The 17,872-nt window shown below is 42.0% G+C and overlaps 1 protein-coding gene across 2 annotated transcripts in view; it reads left to right on the top strand.

The window, feature by feature from the left end:
• DENND11 (DENN domain containing 11) overlaps positions 1-17,872 on the top strand; it is a 79,557-nt gene that overhangs the window by 39,178 nt on the left and 22,507 nt on the right. For both annotated transcript variants that reach the window (XM_070266019.1, XM_023639842.2), the window contains 2 exons: positions 13,230-13,329; positions 14,327-14,485. In XM_070266019.1, the coding sequence (XP_070122120.1) occupies positions 13,235-13,329; positions 14,327-14,485 (254 nt within the window). In that variant the 5' untranslated portion in view covers positions 13,230-13,234. The remainder of the gene's footprint in view (positions 1-13,229; positions 13,330-14,326; positions 14,486-17,872) is intronic.

The raw sequence follows: 17,872 nt of genomic DNA, 5'->3' as shown, positions 1-17,872 counted from the left end.
GTGTTTGCACTTCTCCGACGATCGAGGATCCTGTTTGTGGCCGCGGGCACGCCAGCTTTTGTTTTGTTTTCTTGTTTGGCTAAAAGGTTTTTTCCATAAAGAGGAGGAACGACCCGCAAGTGGACTCCTTCTGAAACAGATTGTCCTAAGCTTCAGGTTCTCCGCTTCCCCGCCCTCGCTCCCCGCCTCCCTGCGCGGTAACTTTCCAAGCGGCCAAGTTCACTTTCTCTGACAGCATTATTTTGAGGAATCAATGCTGGGAGCATTAAGGGATGGGACTGAGGGGTTAAGCTGGAGACGGATTAAAGGAGAAGCCTCCTCAGGTAGTGTCTTTGCGCTGTGTTTGGAGAATTAAAAGGTTGTCTCACATAATCTGTAGCCTAACCGCCTAATAAGAAAGATGTGCGTTTTAGCGGTAAGAGACTTCATGGGGGTTCAAAAGCCAGGGAGCAAGCATGCGCTCTCGGAAGCCTCAAGTGGCCCGGGAGGGCGTGAAGAGCTGCTCTGCTCTCAGTGTTGGAGGACGGAGAGCTGTGTTCGTGGTTCTGGGCCTTAAGAAAACCCAAGTGTGTCTTTCTGTCCGCACCTCCAGTGCGGTTGCTGGAATGTGGAGTGCCTATTAGTGAAGGAAAATATTCTGCTTCTTTCTGGAGGTCCCTTCCTGGTCCTCCAAGGATGAGGGTAGAACCCGGTCAGACAGCCATCCGGAAGAACTTGATGGACTGCCATGGCAAGAGGAAAAGGTGTTAGGGTTCTGAGTTGGGCATTCAGCTGTGGCGGAAGATGGGTGCCCAGGCCCAAGTTAAGGGTAATTTAACTTGGCTCGGGGCTTGTAAACCAGCAAGGCTCAGAAGAAAAATCCACGATTTGTGGGAAGGAGAGTAGGCCTTTCTGACTCTTGTCTAGTCCTTGGCCCCGTCCCAATGGCTTTCAAACTTTTTTGACTGTGACTCACCATATGAAATTAATTTTACATCCCAACCAATATGCTCACATACGTACATATGTAACTGAACGAGAAGTTTCACGAAGTAGTATTAACCCCTTCTACATATAGTGCTTACTGGTATTTTCTATTTTTAAAAAACTTTTATGCTTATCACATAGGCTGGTTGACTCACCTGTGGTTGGGCCTCCCACATACCAGTAGTTTGAAAAATTACATTCTTTTTGGACCAAAGTAACCCTTACTGCTAGACAAAAACAGATACTCTGTAACTAATAATATTCCTTATACCCTACCCCATCACCTACAAGTAAATAGATGCGAGCATGAGATTGCTTCTGGGAAGTGTTGAACGGTAACTGGAAGAAATGGAACATTAACAGGGCCTGATTTAGCAGTGGTAGCTCTGGCGGCAGAGTCTAGGGAAGGGAAGGAGAAAAGAGAATCTTACACTAACCGCAGACGGAATTGATAAAATTGAAAAGCTCCACAGAGCTGGGACCCTCCCCTGCCTTCTCAGTCACAGCTGGTGAGCATGGTGTTTTGGGTTTGTGTATATGGAGTGTGTGTGTGTGAAAGGTTTTCAGATGAAGGTGAGTGTGGAAAGGACGGATTGTAAGTGATACTTAGACACTTACTTTGTGCAGGCGTTTTACTGTAATGGTGTTTCACTTAATTCTAATCATTATTCTATAATTTGATTGTTTATACCAGAGCAAACAGACCAGGGACGACTGACTAGTTTTGAAATATTAACCAGCCAATGAACACTTGACTCTAAGTCCAGTGGTGTTTCTAGCATACTACACTGCCTGAACCTCTGCCTCCTAACTTTTCATCATTACTGTCTCTAGGGACTAGAGGGGAAGGAGAGGAGAGGGAGGGAGAAAGAGTGTGTGTTTTTAACTTTGGTTGATGGTTTTGTTTTGTTTGTGTTTTTTTGGAAAGCTGTTGTTTCCTGCCTATAAACTTTATTTCTCTTCTGTCATCTATCCCAGTTCAAAATGGCACTTTGCATCCTGTAAAAATATTCTGATAGTACCTATATAAAGTAAAAATTACATGATACATCTGCTAAAAGTGGAAGATGGAATGAATAAGTGAGTGCTCCTGAGGTTCCTGTGCCTCAAAGGTTAGCACTAGGACCAGGGCCTTAGTGAGCTCCGGTGAGTCCGCTGTGAGAGGCTGAGGACATCATGGTCTGGAGAGGTGAGATGCAGGCCCTCGGTTGCCTGGTGGGCTGGAGATATCACCAGGCCAGACTTAGGCCTCCTGGTTTTAGCTGTGTCTTCCTCACTCTACCAGTGAGCCGGATCTGGTCTATGTTACTGTTTAATCTTGGTCCACTAAGACTTTTGCCCTTCTTTAGCCTGTGTTTCCAAAAGTCGTTAAAGGAATACTGCCTTTTTTTTTTTTAAATCAAAATCAGAGCATTTCACAGAAGTTTATTAGTATGTGGGAGAAATTGTCTAGAGTTTCTCTGTCTTGCTTGCCTGCCTATCCATTCCCCCGTGTCTCTCCTGTCTGTGTCCTCTGTTTTCTTCCCTAGGTGCTCCTTCCTTCTCCCCAAACCTCCCCTGTTATTACCTGCCCAGGCCACAGATATGTCATTCATCTCCCCACCTAGTGTAGATACCCAAATCAGTGTGTGCAGGGGAGAGAATGGAGGAGGAGAGAAACCACAGCTCTGGTCCACCTGTAAGGTGTGAGTTGCCTATGTGGTGAAAGTGGATGTAAGAGGGAATATGGGGAGCAGTGGATGCTTGTTAGAGGGTGTGTGGGGGGGTCATATGTGCGCACATTTGGGAGGAATGTGCTCAGTGATTCTCAGACTGGTTTATGGGAATAAGAGAGTAATTCTTCTTTAATATCTTTGGATACAAGTTTTGGGTTGGGTTTTCCAGGAAGAGTCAGAAAAAGGCAGAGACATAAAGAATGTTATTTTCTTTGGACTCATGGTTTGAAAATTATGGTTGTTGGATCTACAAATGACATGAGGACCAGGGGTTCAGGTTCAAGAGAGGTAGAGACTTACACACACTCACACTCTCTCTCTCACACTCACACACTCAGTCTTGATCTGGAGCAGAGAGTCCTTAGGATGGTGGTGCTGGCCATCTGGGCTACAAAGCTGCTATTGAAACCAGGCCCAGATGCTGACTATGCGAGCTGGCTGGGAGAGGTTGGCAGCCAGAATATTGCTTTTTCATTGTGTTCAACCCATTGTTTAGAGCCTCGATTTTTAATTTTTATTTTGTTCTTTGGGTTTCTAGTAGAATTTCCTTACTTTTCTCTGCTTAATTAAGGGAAAAGGTATTGTCACACTTGGAAATCAGCCTACTTGTCCCTCCCCTGTCTGTAAAGGTGACATAGCTGTCTCACCATGTGACTGAGGACTCGCGTGTGGGCCTGAGGCACATAAAGCTTTGGACCTACTATGAATGACACTTGTGAATCTGCCTCATTGGCCTGTTTCTGTATAAGAGATTCAATTTAAACTGCTACAGTTTCCCCAGAGTTACTTTGTGGGTGTCTGGGAGAAATTCCTACGCTCTGTGTGTTTGTATTGGGGTGGCTCAAAAGGGAGGGAGGTGGTTAAGGGGAGGAGAACCTGCTGAGGCTTTAAGATTTCTCTCCTTTTGTTCTTCCTGATTAGGGATAAATTACTACCTATTCTCCCTCAACCTCTTACCAGTGCCCAAATTACATCTAAACACCTATTTAATTTAGTGCATCTAAATAATGCTCCTATGTTTATATCAAATGAATGTATTGAAAATCACACACACTAATTTTGATCTCCATACACTCTCCATATAGTCAATGAAATACAAGCATTTTCTTTTAAACAATGGGGATGATGGTGGCACAGTGAGAGTAGGCTAGGCGCGGTGTCTGAGGCATGACTTGGAGTGCTGCCCGGGTCATCTGACTCGTGCAAATAATAAAAGGCTCCAGGTATGGGTGGGAAAGTGACCACGTAGAAGGAGAATGGAAAATTTGGAGCTTAATTTTGAGATGCAAAGAGCACTCCTAAAAATGGCCAGCTCAAAGAGAGGCAAAGAGAAGACCCGTTCTGCTGGGCAACAGAAGAAAGTCTCTTGGGATGATTAACTCTGCCATGTCCTTTCTCTGTAGTTTCCATCAGATGTCAGTGGACTACAGTTGTGGTTAATTTCATTAATCCCACATTGGCAAAATCTTTCCCAGGCTGTTTGGTGATTCACCTGCTTGCGGTTTTCAGGGAGAAGTCAGTCTGTGGCCATCTGCTGTGAATTCTGTTTCTTCTCTTAAAGTCTATGGAGAGTGAAGTAGGAGTGGGAATCCTAACCCCCAGCAGTTGCTGAGTGCCCACTCTGGGCCAGGAACTGTGTTTGGGCTCAAGGACTTTGCCTCTTTGCACCACCTTGGCTGCAGTGATGAGAAAAACAGAGGCACAGAGCCATTCAGTCATCTTAAATCGCAGAGCAGGGAGGGGCAGAGCCCAGAGGCGAGCCGGCTGCCTGCCTCCCGTGCCTGCACTCCCTCCCCCCGACGCCACTGCCCAGGGTAAAACGATATGGGGCCTGTGAAATGGAAGTTTTTTCCCATGTAAAATTAATGCGTTGGAATTCAGCCATGGATTGGCATATGGCTGACTTGAAATCGCCAAGATTAATTTCTTCCTGCCTCAGGTTTCTTCATACTGACTCTCTTCCTTTGCTTTGGATACACCCTCATCCTAGGTGGTTTTAAGACTATTTAAAACTACTTAATACCAAAAAGTCAAGCGATATGGGCTGTTAACTTTTCTGGTGTTGGAGTCTGAACTAAATAATCTTCTGAGGTTTCTTCCATCTCTGGGGTTTGGTGGCCTCCCTCAGAGGTGCTTATGTAGAAATGGGAGACAGGCAGCCCCCTACATGGATAGGATAGAGTGTATCTCACTTGATATAGAAGCTTATAAACATCAGCTCTGGGGGCCCCTCACATGCACAGCTGCCTGGCTGGCCTTCGCAACCAAGGAGTGCAAGGTTCAGACCATCTCTACATCTACAACCAGGCTCAGCATTGCCCTCTGGCTTCCGCTGGGTAAGTGAGCCACCAACCCAGTCATCTGTCGGTCTAGGTTCCTTTAAACAAGCACGTATTTGCCTTTGCATGAGCCCAGCACCTGGCACTGTGCTACCAGGGTACGTTCCACTAATATTTCTTGAGACTGGCTGAAGGTACACAATGCAGACTGCCACATTTGTGCCTCGTGAGGTCCTGTGGACATTCCTCATAAGTTGTCTCTGCAGCTGGAGGCTAGGCAGGGCCTGTAGGTAACTGTGATAGGCCCAAGGTGTGGCCCAAGAAGAGAGAGGATGTGTGGATGGAAGGAGAGAAAAAGGAAATAAGGCACTGGTCAGTGTTGACTCCTCTCTCCGTGACTGACTGCCCCTGGGCTGGGCCCTTCTGTTGATGCCTTCCAGGCCCCAGCTCCCTGGCTGAGTTTCTGAAGTGTGGGGAGCGTATTTGGAAGAGCAAAGGGCTTAGAGTGTGACGACTGAGCCCGGATAAGGAGCGTTCGGTGTGAGGTTTTTCTGGCATTAAATGGCTTGCCACCAAGGATTGTTATATTTGCAAAGTCATTTTCCTTTAAGCCTCTACAAGTTTCATATGTAAACTGGTTTCCAATTTTTGAAAATAGTGGAATATTTCTGTTAAAGGGTGACCTTCAGCCATGATGCCTCTTAGTTCCCGTATTTATAGCACATTGCCTCAGTTATTTTTGCTTTTGCACAATCCTGTATGCTTAACCTTTTTTTTCACATCTTCATTATTTTCAATTGTGTTCCTCAATTTGTATGTTGAAATTTTTTAAACCTCAAAGAAGTTGGAAGAATAGTACAGTGAAAATCTATGTATCTTTCACTTGAGTTCCCATTTGTTGACATTTTGCCATATTTGCTCTATCCTTATACAGTCAGTTCTGCTAAAATACAAAATATGCGTTTTTAAAAATCACTGTGCTAGGGGCTGACCCAGTTGCATAGTGGTTAAGTTCGCATGCTTTGCTTCAGCAGCCTGGGGTTCACAGGTTCTGATCCTGGGCGCGGACCTAGCAGCACTTGTCAAGCCATGCTGTGGTGGCATTCCTCATAAAATAGAGGAAGATTGGCACAGATGTTAGGTCAGCGACAATCTTCTCAAGCAAAAAAGGGAAGATTGGCAACAGATGGTAGCTCAGGGCCAATCTTCCTCACCAAAAAAAAAAAAAAATCACCATGCTGTGAAAATCATGCAGTAAAAGTCACTGGGCTTATGGGAAAATTGAGGTAAGGGGCCCAACACTCAAAACTTTATCAGTGACACATTTAAAAAAGATAGGGACATAACACAAATGGTAGGACAGTTTGTAATGTATGTACCCATATGTGTTAGATGGTTAAAAAAGACATAAACACTCCAAATATGGCACTTTATCTTAAAAAAGACCTGAGATTTGCATGTGAAGGTGGGTGTTGGAAGGGTTGACCTTGTGAGTTAGTGAGAAGTGGGGGAAGAAAGTCTCTGTGAACTTGGATGGAAAGTAATAGCACTAGAAGTGATAGGCGTGGCTCATAATGCACCGGGTGACTCAGGTCACCCACAGATGTTTGAGGGGTGTATGTGGGGGGGGGGGCTCCGTTCAGTGGGGTGCAGTTTCCTGCATTCACAGTGTGAACCTTGTGATCCAAATCATGCCTCAGTAGACATGAAATTCCCTATCATCAAATTGTTCCCTGATATATCAATTGCTCTGGAACAAATTCAGCCAGTGTTATAGCAGAACTGACTACCTATAGATGTACTTTTCTTTTTTTGCTGAACTATTTGAAAGTAAGTTGCAAACATCATGACATTTCATTTCTAAATACGTCTGTATAAATCTCCTAAGAATAAGGCCATTTTCTTATATAACCACATATCATTTACTACCCCCGGGGTAATTAACCCAGGTTAATTCTTCTATTAGCTTTTTTTAATTAATAATTTTATTTTTTGAGCAATTTCAGGTTTACAGAAAAATGAGCAGAAAGTACAGAGAATTCTCACATACCACCTTCCGTCTCCCTTACACAGCTTCCCCTATTACTAACATCTTGTATTAGAATATGTGATATATTTGTTACAAATGATGAACCAATTTTGATACATTATTATTAACTAAAATCCATAGTTTCCGTTAAGTTCTCCCTTTGTGTTGTACGTTCTATGGGTTTTGAAAAATGCACAATGCTATTTATTCACCATAACAGTACCATACAGAATAGTTTTATTGCCCTAAAAATCCTCTGTGCTCCACCTATTCATCCTTCCTTACACTCTGATCTTTCTTCTATCTCTGTACTTTTTCCTTTTCCAGAATGTCACATAGTTGGAATTACATAGTATATAAGCTTTTGAGACTGGCTTCTCTCACTTAGCAATATGCGCGTATGGTTCCTCCATGTCTTTTCATAGCTTGATAGCTCATTTCTATTTATTGCTGAATAGTATTTCATTGTATGGATATCCCACAGTTTGTTTATTCGTTCACCTATCAAAGGACATCTTGGTTGCTTCCAGTTTTTGGCAATTATAAATAAAGCTGCTATAAACATTTATACGCAAGCTTTTGTATGGACGTGTTTTAAACTCATTGGATAAATACGAAGGAGCAGGATTGCTGGTAAGGTATGTGTAATTTTTTAAGAAATGGCCACACTATCTTCCAAGGTGGCTGTACCATTTTGCATTCGTACCAGCAATGAATGAGAGTTCCCGTTGCTCCACATCCTCATTAGCATTTGGTGTTTTCTGTGTTTTGGATTTTGACCATTCTAATAGATGCATAGTGGTATCTTGTTTTAATTTGCAGGTCCCTGGTGACACGTGATGTTGAGCATGTTTTCATATGCTCATTTGCCATCTATGTATCTTCTTTGGTGACATGTGTGTTCAGATCTTTTGTCCGTTTTTTAAATTGGGTTGTCTTCTTAATGTTGAGTTTTAAGAGTTCTTTGTGCATTTTAGATATAAGCCTCTATCAGATATGTTTTTGCACATGTTTTCTCCCCATGTGTGACTTGTATTTTTATACTCTTAATAGTGTCTTTCACAGATCAGAAGTTTTTCATTTTAATGAAGTACAACTTACTGATTTTTTCCTTCATGGACTGGGCTTTTGGTGTTGTATCCAAAAACTTATTCTAAACACAAGGTTACCTACATTTTCTCCTATGTTATCTTCTGGGAGTTTTTTTACATTTAAGTATACTATTTATACTGTGTTAATTTTTGTGAAAAGTGTAAGATCTCTGTCTTGATTCATTTTTTTGCCTGTGAATGTCTAGTTTTTCCAGCACCATTTGTTGAAAAAACTATCTTTGCTCTGTTGTATGGCTTTTGCTTTTTTGTCAAAGATGAGTTGACTGTATTTGTGTGGGTCTATTTCTGGGCTCTCTATTCTGTTCCACGGACCTGTTTGTCTAATCTTTCACCAATACCACACTGTCTTGATTACTGTAGTTTTATAGTAAATCTTAGAATTGGGTGGTATCAGTCCTCCAACTTCATCTTCAGTATTGTGTTGGCTATTTGGGGGCTTTTGCCTTTCCATGTAAACTTTAGAGTTAATTTGGCAACATCCCCAAAATAACTTGCCAAGATTTTGATTGAGATTGCATTGACTCAATAGCATAAGCAAATGTGACATTCCCTATGCTCAGATTGTTCCCTAGTGTATCAGTTGTGTTGACACAAACTCAGCAAGCATTATATCAGAACTGACTGTATTAGATATACTTTTTTTTCCCTGAGCTATTTGAAAGTAAATGCAGACAGGTAGATACTTCACTCCTCAACACTTGAGTATGAACTTCCTAAGAAGGAGGACACTTTCCTACATAACCACAATATCATTATGCCTAGAATAATTAGTATTAATTCATCAGTTTTAAAAAACATGCTTGTCCGCAATAAAACGTTTTTTCTCTTCTTTTTTTTTTTTTTTTTTTTGAATGCCCATACTGTTCTGTGTGAGGCACTGTGCTCTGTTGGAATGTGAAGATAAACAAGAAAAGTCCCTGCCTTTATGAAGTTTGGTATCCTGGGGAGACAGACATCTAAGACGATTATATTAGGCTGGGATGAGGGCCATAGTAGCATTTATCTACTTCCCTTTCATTCAAGGAGTGCGTCGGCGGAAATGTTTTTCCTGTAGGAGAAAGATAACTATTCCCAGAGTGGTGTTCTGGAGCCAGTGCTCCATTCCATGATTTGCCAGCCTGACCCTGATGGACATTTCTTCCCATCCCAGAATGGCTTGCATCCATTTAGAAGTGAAGATTGTAACTCAGAGGATGTCATTCACTCCATCTGAGTCTTTTGGTTTCTGTACAATGAGGGCTGGCAAGGCACAGAGGGAGAAGGAGGAAGGCTTTGAGAACCAGGCTTGGGAATGGGGACTTTATCCTACACGTCAGCTCTATTAAGTGGGATGTGGGGTTAGCCATAAATACAAGAGACCCAAGTTAACTGTGGCTTAATCAAGATAGGAGTTTATTTCTTTTTAATGTAACAGTTAGGAGATAGTTGGCCCAGGGCTAGAATGCTGGCTCAGATCCATGAGGTCATCCAGGGGCCTAGACTCCTGTTGGCTATTGCTCCGTCATCCCCTCCATGATATGTAGGCTGATGCCCTCACCTTCATGATTCAGGACGGCTTGTCACCGCATCCACATTCCTGGCAGCAGGGTGGAGGAAGGGGCAACATACTCCTTCCCTTTAAGGCACATGTTGAAACTACATACCTCACTTCTGTCCACATCTCATGGGCCAGAAGTTACTCATACTCAAGAAAGTATGGAGCAACACCGTCATCGTTTGGAAGGCCGTGCGCCAAGCTAAAAATAGGAGGTTCTATTCCCTATAAGAAAGGAAGAGTGGATACTAACGGTTAACTTGCATCCCCTTATATACTAGCATTTCTAAAAAAAGATATGCCATTTATAAAATTGGTCCCTTAAGAGGCCCCTTAAAATAGGTTTAGTGACCAAATAATTTTGAATACGTTTAGTATTGATCTCATAGAGAGTCACAATGCACAGATTCACATATTAAAGGCTTTGAGAAGTTGTGCAATAAAGAAATGTGTCTTTCTTTATTTAACCTAAACAAAGGTGGTTTGGCCAAAATCCCGTTTTAAAATTTTGTTTTAGTTTTTTCCGAAGCCCTACTGACATAAGCTTTGGGAAACACTGCTTCGGGAATTATGGAAGGTTCCTTAGTTTGCAGTGATGCAAACATTATTACAGCAGTTCTGCTCCTAGGGATGTAGGCAACAGATGTATGCATATTGCGGCAGTTAAGGTTTAATCAAAGAAACAGAATCATAAAGGAGAAACATAAAGGGATTTATTTACAGGGATTCGATCCTGCACAATTGTGGGAGCCCATTAGACAGTCCATGTAAGGCTGTTGTCTTTGTTTCTGATGATGGAGCTTGAAGTCTACTGGGTAGCAGTTTTGGGGGAAGAGAGTAAGCGTGGGAAGAAGGAGAACAAGCGGAAACTCATGAGGGTGGATGGGAACCCCGGGTCAGTCTGTCATTGCCTCCAGCTTTAATGGTGTGGGTGTCACGATGAAGCTGATGCCCTTCATTATGGAGCTAAGCATACACGTGGCTTAGGAGTCAGAGAAACTGAAAGAGGATCCAGAAGAAAGTGGATCCAGCGTCAGCAGGTCTGACTGCCACGTGCCCACCCCAACCCCAGTGTGGTGAGCCTGCAGATTAACAACAGGGCACATAAGCTGCTGGATGCTCCTGCGTCGACCTTCCAGTGTAAACACAATATGGCTTCTGCTTCGCTTCCACCTTCCCTGTCTCAACTGGAAACATACAAGAAGGGAATTCTGAGAAACATAGCCCGGCCTGCCTAGGCCGATGTATTGCAGAGCCACCACACGTATGGTCAGAGATGGCAAGGATGCTTTACAGCAGTGCTGTTTGTAATAGCTTCAATTTGGAAATAAGTTAAATGTTTATCAACAGTTAAGTAGATAAATAACCCGTGTTACATGCAGTATGGAAATGATAAATGAATGAACTGTTGGTACATGGATCAACATGGATGAATCTTGCAAAAAATATTGAGCAAAAGAAGACAGACACAAAAGAATGTGAACTATGATTGCATTTATGTAAATTTCAAAAACAGCAAAGCTAATTTATGTTGTTAGAAGTCAGGATAATAGTTACCTTCAGAGAGTTAATGCCTTGCAAGGGGGCACAAGAGAGCCTTCTGACGTGTGGATAGTGTTCTGCTTCATATCTGGATGCTGGTCGCACAGGTCTGTGCATGTTGGGGAAATTCATTGAGCCGTACAGTGTCTTTGTGCACTTTTCTCTTGTACAAAGTTTGGGTGTGTTTTAATAAGTTATTAAGTAGTCATGGACAGGCTGGCTTGGAGGAAAGAAACTAAGTTAGAACTTTGAACCCAGCATGGGGGTGGCGCTAGGAGAAACAAGGCATCAGATACTGAAGAGGCAAGTTAGGTGAGTGAGCAGAGGAGAGTCGACCTGAGGGTCACAGCTGCTCCGTCCCAGGTTGTCCCTTACCTAGGCTGGCCATCTGTTGCCGTCGTGAAGGGTTAGGATCATGTATACAGAGGCCCAAGCAGGGGCTCTGGGCCCTGGGGCTTAGCAGAGTCACCTGCAGGGCACGAGAAGGGGATCGTGATCCTGTAGGTCTGGGGTAGACCTCGGCACCTTTTTAATTTCTGTAGGTGTCCTGGTGCCCTCCACAGAACGTGGATGGGAAGGGGAAAGACAGGAACGTGGGGGAACTCAGTGCTCAGACCCTTACCCTTGTTCCCGAGCGCACCCTTCTCTCAGAGTGCAGCTTTCTCTTGTCTTTAACCATGACATACACAACATTATTCTAGCCTTTCTGTTTTATAAAATCTTAATTCCCTTTTTCATGCTTTTTGTTTTAGCTCATTGATTGGTTGGTCGGATTCATGATTCCTCTCTAGAAAACAAACTGTTTGAAAGTGGTTTAGGCTGTTGAATATGGGATTGGAGAATCCTACGATGTCTGCTGTGTTTGGAGACTAGATTGTGTGTAGGTAGACAGAATATGCGACTCCTCTGATGCCCCGAGCAATTATCTGAAAGCATTGTTGTCTGGGATTATTCATGTTATTTCTAACGCCTAGGAAATTAGGATTTGGAGCGTTGATAAATTTGTTCTAAAATAAAATCTCACAAGTAGCTTACTATTTTTAGTTTGAGAAATTTTGAATATGTGTGAAAATAGAATATATAGAATATATATATATATAGAATATATAGAATATAGTGTTCTCTCACATCTCCAGGTAACACTGCTATTGCTATTGTGTGATTCTCCCTTAGTCTGATGGGTGCTTGTCACTGCTACGTTCTAAACTCCCATGTTATCCTCTGTCATAACATTTACCCCCTGGAACTGTAATCACTGATCTCCTTGTTTATCTCTTTATCTCTGAAATCTAATCTCTTTGAGATCAGGGACTATGTCTTATTTGACTTTGTAGCTCCAACATCTAGCTCAGTAGAAACTCAGTAATTAATGATGAGTGAATGAGCCCCAAAATTCTCAGGCAAAGAACTGATGGCTGACTTCGAGAAGGACCTCATTTGGGGAGAGAGGAGAAAGAGGTAGGGAAGGAAGCAGAGCTCCATTGATCAAAGAAATGGGAAGAGAACGCAAATAGTGTTCTCTATCATGAGAATCAAGGAGAAAGAGGAGAAATTTTTGAGGAATTATCAAATCCCAGAAAGAGGTCAATGAGAATGCGAATTAAAAAGAGTCTGGAGTTCATCAAAGTCATTAGTGACTGTAGAAAGATGAGAAGTAAGCAAGATCTCAAGGGGTTGCGGAGAGAATATGAGATGAGGAAATGGGGTAGAGGGTAAGAAACATGCACACAGAAGTGAGGCTGTGACAGGAAGGATATTTGGAAATGGCCAAGCAGAATGGCAGAACCAAAGATGACCTCCTCTCTAGAAAGGAGAACTGTGTGCGTCTGAAGTCAGAGATTGGAAGTTCCCTTAATGCCCATCGCCTGGTCTTCTAGAGTAACTCAGGGATTCTGCCAGCATTTGGGTGATGGATGAGATGAGTCGCTTGAGCATCTTGGTGGTGGAGGCAGCAGTACGTTTAGTGAGAAACCACGTGCGCTCAGCCCTGCACTAAGCCCTTTTCTTTGAATGGTTTTGTTTCTTTTAACTTGATTGCTCCATTTCCCACAGGGAACATGGTGGAATGGTGCTTACCTCAAGATATTGACCTTGAAGGTGTCGAGTTCAAGTCCATGGCCAGTGGGTCCCATAAAATTCAGTCTGATTTCATGTGAGTACTTCTGAATGTAAGTCTTCTCTGTACCATTCCTCTCCCTTCAAACTTTCCCCAGACCATAAGGGCTCTTAGCAGGGCTTGTCAGGAGCCATGTGAAAATGCCAGGAGCTGTGTGTAAATGCTCTGGAAATATATATATAGTTTTGTGTTTTTATATCAATTTTCAAGGAAGAAATTCATTAGCTTTTATTAGGTTCTCTACGGTTTTCATGACCCAAAAAAGTTAAGAACTCGTACCATAGAGGTTCTGTCTCTTTGTAAGAAATTATTGCACCTCACTTGAGGTTTGGCTTTAATGAAATGATGGAGCTTCAGTTCAGTTTGGATTAGCTTAAGACATTTATATGCTAAAACTTGAAATTCTAACTTTAAGTCAGGCCAGTTTATAGTCCTGTGTAATTAAGATTCTTATGAGGAGGAGCAAAGGGAACGAATGCAAAGGTAATGAGGTCATCTTCTCGCTTGGCTGGAACCATGACTGATACAAGTGTGGGAAAGGGGAAGGAAGTAAAGTGACAGCTCTGGTCATATGTTCTAGTAAAAATATCAGAGACTCAGGAAGTGAGGAAAGAACCAACACTGTTTATGCTAATAAAACAGAGTACTGATTCTAGATGGCCCTGAAGATGAATCTTTGTTCTGGCTCTCCCATCAAGTCATTGCTGTTATGCTGGAGAGAAGGGATGAATCCATGGTCGTGAGCAATTGAGCAGCAAGCTTGCCAGGGATCAAGTCCTGGCTCCAGCTGGATGACGCTGGGCGAGTTCCATAATTTCTTTGAGGCTTGGTTGTCTCATCTGTGAGGTTGGGTGGCTGGAGCTAATTGTTCCCCTGAGATTCTAAAAAATTTATTTTCAGGCTGAGCTTTCTCATGTAGAGCACTGGACACAGTCATTTCTTTTGTTTGGGACTGCATCTCAAAGGAGGAAACAGAGCAAAACAAAATTGTTCTCTCTGATTTCAGCCACACTACATATTTGATCTATTTTAGCTATTTCCGAAAGGGGCCCTTCTTTGGCCTGGCCTGCTTCGCCAACATGCCTGTGGAAAGCGAGCTGGAGCGTGGTGCACGTATGAAGTCTGTGGGCATCCTCTCACCATCCTACACCCTGCTTTACCGGTACATGCACTTCTTGGAGAACCAAGTTCGGTACGTGGCTTATAGACACGTGCAGGAGGCAATGGGGGTCTGCCAGTTGGTGCGTATGTGATGAGCCCTCAGAGATAAAGGTTGCCTGCCAGAACACCAGATGCCTTTCCAAGAACACCTGTGGCCATGTTTCATGCCTCAGGTGGTGGTCTTTTTGTTTCAGCCAGTGTCCTGCACAATGATTCTTCACACTGTACTGGAAGCTGGGGTAGATTTTACTTTCAGTTTATATTATCATCAATTTTGTTTTATTAAATAATTTGTTGACATGTATGTGAGCTTTGTTTACCCTAAAGCCACAATAATTACCTCCTTGCCCCGGATAGGTAGACAGATGCCAAATTTTTTAACCTAATCATTTATTATTTGGGGCAATTGTTGTTATTTGGGGTAATAGGAAGGGAATTTTTAACAGAAGCAACAAAACTGTGAGTTATTTCATATTTTTTTCATTATGCAAGTAATTTAATTTCATTTCAGATTTTGAGGGAGAAAGCTATCTCTAATCCCTGAAGCAATGGGAAAATTTTAGCACATTTGCCTCTTTTCTGGTGTACCTGTGTGTGTACTTTAAAAAATATATACTTGGCATCATACTGTATACACACTTTTATAGCCTATACTTTTAAAATTTATCATTTTAATTTTTTATATAACATAATCTTTCTTGATCATCATCTTTGAAAGAACATGAAATTTATTGTTTGTGGAAAAAAGAAACCATGTTTGCTATTTTAAAATTTATATAAAAATACAAATGAATTTTAAAATTCCTCCCTGGGGCCAGCCCAGTGGTGCAGTGGTTAAGTTTGCACATTCCGCTTCGGCAGCCCGGGGTTCACCAGTTCAGATCACGGCTGCGGACATGGCACCGCTTGGCAAAAGCCATGCTGTGGTAGGCGTCCCACATATAAAGTAGAAGATGATGGGCATGGATGTTAGCTCAGGGGCCAGTCTTCCTCAGCAAAAAGAGGAAGATTGGCAGCAGATGTTAGCTCAGGGCTGATCTTCCTCAAAAACAAACAAACAAAGAAACAAAAAATTCCTCCCAAATATTAACCCTCAGAGAGATATCCTTTGTCAGTATTCAGTGAATCCCATTCTAATATAGAAATAATTTTACAAAAATAGGATTAATATTTTATGAAGATTTAATTTTTGTCAGATAGGCTAGTTTGAAATATATAAAATTTCATTTTACTTATATGTGTCAGAGGAAAAGAGTAAATGAAACTGAAGGAATTTTCAAACTTTGAGTGAGTATTTTCTCACTATGGGGTCTATTATTTCTTGAAATATTTCTCCAAAGTTAAGAAAAAAGCTTTTATAAAATATGGTGTCAGTCTTATTTTTATTGAGAAATAACATGTATACAGTAAAGTGCACAAATATTTGTGTAGATATCATTGGTGTTTTTAAGATGTGTTTCAACTGTAGACAGAGTCTATGACCTTATACTTCCTCCTAGCACCTCTCCCCTCTTCGTATCTCAATTATTACATATTGCTAGATTTATCACATTTAGTTCTGTAATCATAATTCCCACTGTTCTTAAGTCTCAATTATGTATTTATGACCACATCCCGGTCTTAACTGTGGCTTGCTGCATTCCTGATTCCCGATTTATTTCTTGGTTGGTTGGATTTTGCCATCAAGCACTACCCCTCACCCCCACCCCCCCATGAAAGGGTCGTGTGTGCTGCCTTCCCTGAAAGTTTGCATGCTTAATAATGTTGGTCTGTTACCTTTGCCCTTGGCTGGGTATAAAGCTCTTCAGTCTGTCTTCCTTCCTCTCAGGATGCTATAAACATTGCCCTGCTGTCTTCTGATATTGGTTGTTTCAGAGAAGTCTCTTCTGTGTGGCTCCCTGTAGATTCTTTCTTTATCTGTGATGTTTCTAAACTTTTCTTCTGGGATGATTTCTCCCTTTTGATCTGTAGATATGCCTTTCATTTTTAATCTCAAGAACGTTTCCTTCTATAATCAAATATACAACTTTTCCATTCCGTCCTTTCCCTTCTTCAGGAGTACCAGTTATGTATATGTTTTCTCTCGATTGTCCTCTGTGTTTACCATTTTGATGAGTATTTTAATAGCTCTGTAATGCTACAGCTGTCCCATAAGTTTACTTAATTATTCCCTATGGTTGGACATTTAGCATGTTTCTAATTTTTTTTTAACTGCTCCTCTACATTTTGGAGCTGTGGTGAACAGCTTCATACATATATCTTTTTCTGTATTTGAAATATTTCCTTAGTTTTATGACTCAGAAGTAAAGTCATGGAGTAAAAAAAGAACATTTTTATTGGTATCTTGACATTTTTTAAAAAATTACTCCTTTTGAAAAAATTAATTTCCCAAGTAGGCAATACATTCTCATGGTTCAAAAACCAAAAATTAAAAGGAGGTATTATATTAGTTAGGGTCCTGGCTAAGTGCAGTAACAGAGGCCCCAAGATACAATGGCTCAAATAAGATAGAAGATTCTTTCTCTCTCAAGTAACAATCTAGAATAGGCAGGTGGTCAGGGGGATAGCCTGCTGTTCCACACAATCATTCAGGGACCCACACTTCTTCTCTCTTATTATTCTGCCATACCCTGAGAGTGTTTTTTCGTATTCTAAGATGTTCTTCTCAAGTGTTCAAAGCTGCTCACCACTACTATGTCTGCATTCCAGCCCCTAGGGATGAGGGAAAGACCCAGAAGTTGCATACATCACTTGTCATATTCCACTGTCAAGTTCTCAATCACAAAGACACACCTAACAGCAAAGGAGACTGGGATAGGTAGTCTCCAGGTGGGTCACTCTGTGACCGGTTAAAATTCTAGGGCTTCTGTCATAAACAGGAAAAAGAGACAAATGGATTTTGGAAAAAAATTAGCAGCCTCTGCTTCAGTTTGCCCCTCTGACCACCTAGGTATCCATGTGTACTCCTCTTCCCATAGAGAGGACGTTCCTCTCACCCCAAAAGAGGCATCATAGAGGCTCGTCCAGTTAACGCCTCCAGTCTAAAATCCAGGATTTCTGTGTATGTGAAGCAGTCCTTTTCAGTAGATCAGCACTTGATTCTCCTTATCCTGAAAACCTGTAAAGGAATAGACAAGTCGATCCACTCCCCACCTCCCTAATGCAATACAGAAGGTAGAGTAGGAACCACAATACAGACTCCTGTTTGGAAAAGGGAAAAATGAGAAATGCAAGCAGTCATTAGTCCATGACAAGAATGGAATTCTGTTGAGCAGAGATTGCCAAGACTCCTTATCCTAGCAGAGCAGTATGCTCCTTGGCTAAACCTTGGTTTTACTCTCTGGAATCCCCTTATCCATTTTCCTCCATGGCTCCTGGCTTTGCCTTCTAGGAGGTTCTTTATCCATTGCCTGCCATA

This window comes from Equus caballus, chromosome 4 (genome assembly GCF_041296265.1).
Source record: "Equus caballus isolate H_3958 breed thoroughbred chromosome 4, TB-T2T, whole genome shotgun sequence".
Lineage (NCBI taxonomy): Eukaryota > Metazoa > Chordata > Mammalia > Perissodactyla > Equidae > Equus > Equus caballus.
This window is presented reverse-complemented; position numbering and strand designations above follow the sequence as displayed.